This window comes from Arvicola amphibius, chromosome 6 (genome assembly GCF_903992535.2).
Source record: "Arvicola amphibius chromosome 6, mArvAmp1.2, whole genome shotgun sequence".
Lineage (NCBI taxonomy): Eukaryota > Metazoa > Chordata > Mammalia > Rodentia > Cricetidae > Arvicola > Arvicola amphibius.
The window spans coordinates 52729273-52739169 of record NC_052052.2 but is presented as its reverse complement, the minus strand read 5'-3'; the positions used below and the strand labels follow the sequence as shown (position 1 = coordinate 52739169).

Genomic DNA, 9897 nt, shown 5'->3' with positions numbered 1-9897 from the left:
CCCTACCTTTATTATTCAATAGTATTTAATATTGAATATTTAACATCCAACGTTCTACCTTCTATGTCTTTGACTGTAGGACAATTTGCTCCCCCACTGGCACACTAGTCTCCCAGCCAGAACCAGATACTTATAAAATGAATGTGACTGCATTTGCCCCCTCAGACTCCATCGCCTGGGCTGCTGGGGAATATACTATCTATATCATTTTCCCAAAGAGTACCACTACAAGGGGTTTATGGAACCCATGGGAAGACTCCTCAGAAGGAAGACTCATTCTTCCAAGATGTGGGAAGAACATTTTAAAAAGCAGAAGAGAACCGCTTGTTCTCAGTCTTTTGTGGTTGTAGATGCCTGAAAACAAGAGAGGCCACACTTGAGGTACAAAGGCAGAGAATGACAGGGACTTACTTAACCTATGAAAAACAAAACAGAGAAGTTGTTTTGTTTTGGCAAACATAAACAGAGAAGTCTCATGGTCTGATCATCAATATGTATAGATTCACCGCTCAGTTTCCACTGAATCCAGATACAACGGATTATACTGGACAGCAAAACTTTTTCAACTATGTAAAACTACATAAATAAGCCATTCATTTATGGGTGAGGCAAGGAGAGAAATGAAAATGCAAAAATATTTTCTAAGTTTGTTATGTTTGCTCTTCAAATATTTACATCGTTAGAGTTTGGTGCAATGCAGATCAAAAAAAGTAAAAAACACAGTAGCTGAAGAAAGGTGGCAGAGAGAAAGGGGTCCCTGAACATAGCAGGGTGACTCTGAGCTCCTGGCAAAGCTAAGCAACTAAGAAACAGTATTTAAATTCTATGGTAGAGCATGGCTTAAAAGATAAATGGAGAGTAGAAACCAAAGATCTCCACTGCACCACGAAGGTAATCATGTATACCTTCAGCAATGGCCCAGAACATCAGTATTCTCTATGGAGATTCCTCACTGGTATAGAGGAACTTACTACCTACAACATAGGAAGTAAATGTGTTCCTTTAAAGCCACACAATCCTCAGGTCCCTTCAGTGAGAAGAGGAGATAACACATTAAGCACTGCTAAGTTGCAGTACGGGCGTAAGAGTTACATTTCATTTCGTTTCTTCCTATCGAGATGACAACACTTGCTTATCAACACCCCCCCCAAAGAGTGCAAATCATCCCAACTGGAAATGAGTCATTACCAACTAATCATCTGAAAGAACACACCAACTACAGGGACAAGTGAACCTTCATATGAGGAGACTCCCCAGAAGCCATCCAGGCTGCTGCCCACAGAGCCCTGTCAAAAGAAAAGCCTCAGAAAAAAGATGGTATGGGAAAAGCCACACCAATGGCCAAGGGGAAAAAAAGCCTCTTGGCAAGCTTTCCGAACTAAGGGTGAACTGGGGATATCTTGGCATCCCCAGTGAAATGGATCGAGCCATACAAGCACCTGCTGTGGCCGTTCAGAAAGACTACAGTATGCCCGCACACGAACAAGGCTGACAAAGCCTTCAGGCCTCGCTCTTTGAAGATTTCTTTAGCAACACTGAACATGGCAGAAGCTTATGCCTGACATCACTGTCAGCACAACGCGGTAGACTAAAGTACGACTTCTGCTTCCTAAGAGTCAGCTGCCTCCCGGGGCTGCTGAAAAAGCAAACAGGGAGATCAACAATGTCCAAAGCTCTGTACTTCATTTCTCAAAAAAAAAAAAAAAGCATATATCAGATTTTCAGTGATAGGATGCCTTGAACAGGAACAGAGAATCCAAGTAACACTCTCTCTTTAACAAGGTGTACACACTGGGGAATTCAAATCAATGATAGGTGCCATGGTGCTGATCTTTGCAACGTTCCATGTTTCCTGTTTGAAACATGTTTTTAGTTTTTGTATGTGAAGAATTCAGAGGAGAGATGGATGTAAGAGGCTGACTTCAACAGTTTACAGGAATTGCTTCTAAGCCTTTTAAGCTCAAGTAAAGTGTACATAGCATCTCTCAATGTTCTTTTGGGACAGGGGGATCTGATGGGTGACTCCGGTGTGGAGACAATGCCGGGAAGAGTCCCAGAGGAAAATGCAAAATATTCAAGCGCGCAAGAGAACAAACAAATAAGATTGGCAATGAAGAAGCAAATGATATAGGGGCAGTTGGGGCATGCTCCTCAGGGCCAGTGAAGACTGTCTGAGTTCAAATAAAACAAATTTACCTAAAATTGATGGTTGAGTAAGAGTGGGGGAGGGTTGAGATTGGGGTAAACCACTCAGGAGGACACATCTAAGTACTGCTTTGGTACTCCTGAATACACTATCCATGACAGGCCTGCCAAGGGTCGCGCTCCAGGCTTGGAGATCATAAGATCCCACCCTTGAAGGCTTAAGATAGAGCATAGAAGAGAATATGGCACTTCCACATTTCCCAGGAGTAAATTCTATGAACAGAAATTACCTATATGGCTCATAGTAGAGACTCAGAAAGCCTGGAAATGTTTTGGATGCAGGTGGTCTTCACAATTACCTATTCCATGACTCCAAAACCAGGAGAGCAGAAGAAAATATCCTGGCACTCTATGGAATTCAAAATATACCCAGCATCCAAAATTATAACAGAAGAAAAACTCGTTTTCCTGACTGTTGCTGCTGCTCAGGTACAGTCTCATCAAGTCATTTCTAGGTACATTCCAGGAGAGAAAGACATAGTAATACATCATAGGTCAGTTGAATCCAGATGATGAAGAGTGATATGGACTAGACTATATATATATCAAGCCACTTTACAAGGACATTCCCACAGGTTTTTCTCCCTGGGGAAGTTTCTATTAAAAGTTCCTAAAGTCAGTGGACCCCACAAGGAAGAGAAAGACATTGACCTGACCCAGGTAGACAGAGAAGATAGTCCTGATGGGTCACCCTGGGTAGTAACCCCCTTCTGCAAACCTAGCTGTTCCTCGTGGCCTTCTGTGTTTCAGACACACCTAGAACCCTCTCAGTACCTGGAGTGCGCTGCAGCATCAAGGGCAGACCAGATAGATCAGAAAGAAGGACAAGATCAAGACCTCAACATGATCAAGAAGGTAATAGGCAGGTTCTGTGCAGTGACTTCCTTGTGAGCCTCCTCGGGGTAGGTCATGAGATCATTATTCTATGAGGTCATAGGTTTGACTTTTCACTTTCCCACCCCAATCGCCAAAGAACCAGAACCTCCCCCACACCAAACCGTAAGGCCAACAATACCGGGCCTAACGCAATTCCAAATCCACAGTATTCCTACCATGAAAAGAGGCAAAATGATGTGCAGCTCATATCATTAAAATGAGGACAAGCATATCCTTACTATAAGTCCATGAGTTAGCCCTTGTACCAAGAGCTAAGCAGGCTGCTCTCGTTGAGACCAAGAAGAGGGAGCTTCCAGAGCATCAAGGAGCCCTCTACAATGTCTTTAGAATGCTGGCTTTTGCATCCCAGAGAGACATAGTAGTCAGAAGGTTCAGTGGAATTTCTTAAATGTTTTGGATCAGTTCTAAGTAGGAAGAATCCCTCTCCCTTAAGATTCAGATGACTGCCTGTGTCATGGATCCTAAATATCTAGTTTATTTATGTATCTAGACAACACATTCAAAGCAGTTCAATAAGGAAGTATTTCATAAATAGATCAAAAAATGTCTTTTTCTACACATATTTTTCTTTACTTTCAACAACATTGAAGAAATGGGTCAAGTGATTAACAAGATGGGCAGAACCTCCTCAGAGAGTGAGGGTCCCTTTCTTTAGGAATTTGTTTTTACTAGCTCTATGAAAACACTCCTAAAAAATGTGTCAAATGAAAGCATAAAGCCAACTCCTCCCGTTACTGGAAAACTCATGTCTCCATTTGGGAAACCTATGCTTGGCCCAGGTAAAACATAATTATGAAAAAGAAAGCCGGTGGAGTTCAAAATGAGGAATATCATAACCATAGTTGTCTGGGTCTGTTGTGTGAAAAGATGCCTCCTATTTTATGCTAGAAGACAGAGGGAAGGAAGGAAAGGAATGATAGCAAAGTCTTCATATATCCCATAAGGTGGAAGAAAACCAGTCAGAACTCAACATAGTTCCTTGTAAGCAGGAAGCATTTGTTAAATTTGTGTTGTTATTTTTAAAAACTCAATTTGGTCTTTCTTTTGCTTAGCAATTCAGAATAGGTACAGCAAATTGTGCTCCTGGCTCCCTCAGGAGAAAAGAATATAGGGAAAACTCTGGGCCATAAAAGAAAGGGAATTTGCTTTTCCTGACTGTAAAGCTGCTTCTCGGTATGACCTCTACAAATCCTTCCTGGTTGGTTACATTCCAAGAAGGGAAGACATACCGATGCATCAAATGGTCAGCTAAACCCAGATAAAATGGTGGTACGAGTAGTACATATGAAGCCACATCTCAGGAGCCTGTGGCAGATTTCTCTCTCTAAAAAGAGAAAAGTTCCACCTCAAACTTCCCTAAAAGCAGTTGGGCTTCACAAGTAAGAGGAAAGCATCAAACCGCAAATATAAAAACACTGACCTAGACTCGATTGTCAAGAAGGCCTAGACTGGCTGATCAATTCAGAACCCCTCAACACATGCCTGCCTACTCCTGGAGGCCTTTCATGCTACAGGCACACCTTGGATCCTCTCAGTACCCAGGCAGGGAAAGTTTTGTCTGCTCTGGAACCCATTCTAACAAAGGTAGACCAGCTGGATCAGAAAAAAATATATATTGGGGACATAACTCTGACCAGAACGATAGGAGGCTAGTGCCATAGAAGGGCCTATATGAGCACCCTCATGGCAGTTTATAAGGTGGCATCAAGAGAATGGAAAACGTTCTAACTAAATTCTACTAACTGCAGACATCAAATGTTCAAACCAGCCTTAGTGAGACTGGAACAACTCCATACCCAGCCCACAGTACTTCTCAATGTAAAGATCCCTAAAGCTTCTGGAGTGTGTTTTATTTAACGAAATCCCAGGCAAAAGCTCTCTCGTTGGGGTAGATAGATGAAGATGCTGGTGTTGAGAGCAAAAAAAGAGGATTCTAGTGACAAGATGCTGTAGAAGTGACTCCTCCCCTATCTAGACATCTTAGACAGCTATTCATTTGAAGGCCTGCTACTCTGCTCCCAAGGGTTTCTCCCCACTACCCCCATGGTCTTTAAGCTGGGACGTTTTGTGTAAAACATACAAGTCGATCTGAACAATAGTCATTTCAAAAATGAATCTGGATCATTCCTCTTGCATCCAGGAGAGAGGACTGTATGTGCTTATCTGCAGAAGAGAAACATGGTTGGCAAAGTAGAAGCCCTAAAGTGAAGTGTCTGCAGAACTGTCCTCTGCTCTTAGACATAAGAGGCGACTCTGAGAAATCAAGTCTCGGGTCTAACCTTTATATTCTCTATAAAAATAATATCATTAGCTCACACAGTGTAGTCCTCTGACCGATAAAGAATGCTATATAAATGTAGGCATAGATGGCAGAATCAAAGCTGAAATTCTTCTAATACTTAAATTGTCAGCAGAAGACCTAACAGCTAGCGGTGCTTCATCACATCTGCCTACTTCTCTATAACACTAATGCTAAATCTTTATATTGGAAATATAATCCTCTTGTAATATTGAGGCTAACTTACAGGAAGAACATATTTAAAGCAACAGTTCCTGCATGACAGTTGCCGGACAACGGTTCTACATGTTTTCTTAGAAGGTGCTAAGGAATGCAGGCTGTGCCATCTTTATGGATTTACACCATTATCAACACCACCTGGAGAGACTTAACTCCTCCCAGTTGGCTTCCTCCTTCAACTTCTACTTCGCATTAGGCTACTTTTAATTGCAAAAATAAATAAATAAATGAAAAATAAATAAATAAATGAAAAAAAAAACCTCTAGGGGGCCTCAGACTTAGAAGAGTGGTCCTATATGTAGACGCAATAAGGATCATGTATGGTTGCCTTAGAGGTAGTGACAGTAAACAAGAATCATCGGGCACAGTGAACATAGGTTCTTCATTCAACTTCTAAGGGATCCGTAGCACAAAGCAGAAGATACACATCCCCAGCTACCGAGAAGAGAGTATGAAGAGCAGCAGAAAGAAAAGGAGCTAAGCAAAGGAGTTAGGAGACAGGCAGAAAGACTTGTCAAGGAGGGGCATGAAGAACACTCAAGAAGTCAACCTCAACATTTCTAGGGGTGAGACTGCACTGGTAAGGGCACCTGAGGGAAGTGTCACAGGGCTTCAGCAAGGAGGATAAGATGTGAACATTCACATCTCCCCAGCATCTACATGGGCTCCTAGCAGAGGAGAGACAAACCAGTCTAGGGTGGTGCCTCCTACCATTTTCAGGGCCTCTGTGCCAAGTTCTAAGCTAGCAGTAACAAGTTGAGAACAGAAGCAATGGACCCATCCAGATCCTCAAAAGGCTCTTGATAGTAGCAGGCTTCTGGAATGTTCTTCTGGAATGTTTCTACAGAGTAAAGGAGGGTGAACCAGCACTATCCTTCCCCTGGGAAAGGACAGTAAACAGTAATGAATGGACAGTTATGTTTCTTCCCAAGTTCCAAAAGGGACAAGGCTTAGGAAGTGAACTGCTCCTTTAGGAGTAAAGCAGAACAGAGGAAAGATAATAGCACTCCTGAGGAAGATAAAAGCCACTGGGGAAGCTCCCCTCCCAGATGCTTGTCTAGGCCCAGGGTATCATTCGGTGGGGGAGGAGGGCCCACAATGGAACAGACAACCTCCCTCTGAGAACAGCAATGCTGCTTTGTTCCTTTTATAGATAATACTTCGGAGGGCAGGTCTCAAGGAATCCAGCTCTCTAGTTAATACTGTTTCTTCTGTTTTTATTGGCTGGGATATAAACTTTACCTCGACTGTGGAAGTTTCTTTCCCAGATGTACCAATATGTTGGGGGGCTGGATATATTTTGGCATGACAGACACAAGATGAGAGACACAAAATAGCGGTCCAGAGACTCAATGTTGAATACAAGATCTGAGTTAGAACTCTAACATGTGCCCAGAATTGCTTTTTAAGATTGAACCATCACCTTCTTTATAGAGAATTTCTTTCTTTGCCATAAAGGCTATATGTTTCTTCTTGAGAAGGAGTTGTACTTGTCCCAGGATGAATTACAACCATACACACAGTCACAAATATCATCAGCAAGCCCCTTATCACCCTGGTCCTGTTACTAAGTGCCCCAGTCCCTCTAACATCATTTGATCATACCACTGCTATCAAGTGTACAGCAACCAGCTACCATATACAACTCCCAAGTTTATTCCAGAATCCTGCCCAGCCCTTACCCAGAGGAGCCAGGTTTCTGTGATAGCCACATGCATGGTTCAGCTTCTCTTGACTGTCATCTATAAGACCTCCAACTTACACTCCTTTCCTTTAACCTTGAAAAAGTGTGGGGGGGGGGGAACAAAATGATATCTAATTCTGCAACAGAAAGATGTAACAAGGATGCAAGTTTGTCAATTCTAGAAGTGCCCTACAGAGTAAAGGAGGATGAGCCAGCACCGTGAACTCCAAGAGAACTTCACTGTCCGTCACTGGGTTTGCAGCTCCAAAGCGCTAAAGCCTCTGTGACACATGGACCACGTCTGACTCATCAATGTAGCTTCTCCATTTAATCTGCCCATGGATACAAGTAAATACATGATTGTTGCACGTAAAAGTAACTAGCCATCCCATGTCTGAGCCTCCCCTGTGCACAGTGGCAGTTTTCAGTGAAAGGCTCCTGAGACGCGCATGATTCTTGAAGCCTCAGTAGGAACTTTTATCTACCAACCCAAAGACTGACCCAAGGGATAAAGGAGAGCAGACCCAGTGCAACATTACACTGGCACCTGAAAAGAGTCAGAGCAGAAAAAGAGGTGAGGAGGTCGCTAACCATGGGCTCATTCTTTGTTTATGGAAAAAGAACTGCAACCATAAAATTCCTTCCCCCCCAGATTTCCAGTCAGTAACATTCCTTGAAGTAGAATAAGGCTTCTTATTCTATGAGATGAATTGAATTTCTAGGACAGCTAGTCATCTGTTCAAACATCCTAACAGAGTGGCTAACGCGGTCCCTTTCCAGGGCACAGGTTATGAAAGGAAGACAAGGGGCATATGGTAAAAAAAGAAAAAATTACCCACCTGAAAAGAGAATATAAAAGGGAAATCGATTTTTGTGATTGATAAAAATAAATATTTCACGCTCCGGAGGGAGGGGGAGGAGGAGGGAAGGAGATGGAAATTTTTAAATATAAAAAAAAAATAAACCATGAGAAAGAAAAAAAATAAAAAATAAATAAATTGCTTACCCAGAAAAAAAAAAGAAATATTAAGTACTTAGGAGTTTTGAAATGAGAACCAAGAGTCCCAGATTTCCCGAGTCAGATCAGGGAACCTCCAGCGCTGTGTTGAGTACCATTTCTCCTTTGCCTCCAGACTGCATCATGAACACTCTGTCTGAAGCAAACGGCACCTTTGCTATCCACCTTTTAAAGATCCTTTGTCAAAACAACCCTTCGAAAAATGTATGTTACTCTCCTGTGAGCATCTCCTCTGCTCTAGCTATGGTCCTCTTGGGGGCAAAAGGAGACACTGCAGTCCAGATATCTCAGACACTTGGTTTAAACACAGAGGAAGACATTCATCGGGGCTTCCAGTGTCTTCTCAATAACCTGAACAAGCCAGACAGAAAGTACTTGCTTAGAATGGCCAATCGGATCTTTGCAGAGAACACTTGCGAATTACCCCCAACCTATAAGGAGTCCTGTCTTCAGTTCTATCACTCGGAGCTGGAGCAGCTGTCCTTTGCCAAAGCTCCAGAGGAGTCCAGGAAGCACATAAACACGTGGGTCTCCAAACAGACTGAAGGGAAAATTCCAGAGTTGCTGTCGGGAGGTTCAGTTGATTCAGAGACGAGGTTGGTTCTTGTCAATGCTTTATACTTCAATGGAAAGTGGCATCAACAGTTTGCAAACACACACACAAGGGAGATGCCCTTTAAAATAAACCAGAAGGAGGAAAGACCAATACAGATGATGTGTCAGGAAGACAGATTTAACCACGCCTACATAAATGAAGTACAGGCACAGGTGCTGGAGATGCCCTATGAGGGCATGGAGCGGAGCTTGTTGGTCCTGCTCCCGGATGATGGTGTGGACCTCAGCCAGGTGGAAAACAATCTCACCTTTGAGAAGGTGACAGCCTGGACCAAACCAGACTTTATGAAGAGCATTTATATAGAGGTTTTCCTTCCAAAATTTAAATTGGAAGAGGATTATAAAATGGAGTCCGTGTTCCAGCACTTGAGAATGGCGGATGTCTTCCGAGGAAGCAAGGCTGATTCATCAGCAATGTCTCCAGAAAAAGACGTATATCTATCCAAGTTTGTTCACAAGACTGTTGTGGAGGTCAATGAAGAAGGCACCGAAGCTGCAGCAGCCTCGGCCATCATAAGTCATGACTGTGGCCACATACCTGCCTTAACTTTCTGTGCAGACCGCCCCTTCCTTTTCTTCATCAGGCACAATGAAACCAACAGCCTCCTGTTCTGCGGCAGGTTCTCCTCTCCATAGGCACAATTACTATGTTAGGGACAGTTCTCAATCCAGCATCATGACAACTCCTGTAACCCTGTGAGGATGGGCATATGGCAGAACCATGTTCCAAGGTGAGGGCACATTTCTCCTGGCAGTCTGATCTTCGGGTGCCCTCATTCGTCTCCCCCTTTCCTGACATTCAACTGTGCCCTCTACCAGGTCTCAGGGTCACAGAGTGCTTTGGTTCGCTGTTATGTAAGCAACAAAGGAGGCAAACAATTCCACAAGGCAACCACAAAGTTCTCTCAGGTGACCCTAATAAACACCGCACACACTGCACAGATAAACTATGCCAAATAC

General features: G+C 43.1%; 1 protein-coding gene across 1 annotated transcript; it reads left to right on the top strand.

The window, feature by feature from the left end:
* Positions 1-8445: 8445 nt before the first annotated feature.
* LOC119817789 (serpin B9-like) lies at positions 8446-9573 on the top strand. The gene has a single exon (XM_038335197.1). It carries the CDS (start codon positions 8446-8448, stop codon positions 9571-9573), a length of 1128 nt encoding a protein of 375 aa, XP_038191125.1.
* The last annotated feature ends 324 nt before the right edge of the window (positions 9574-9897 follow it).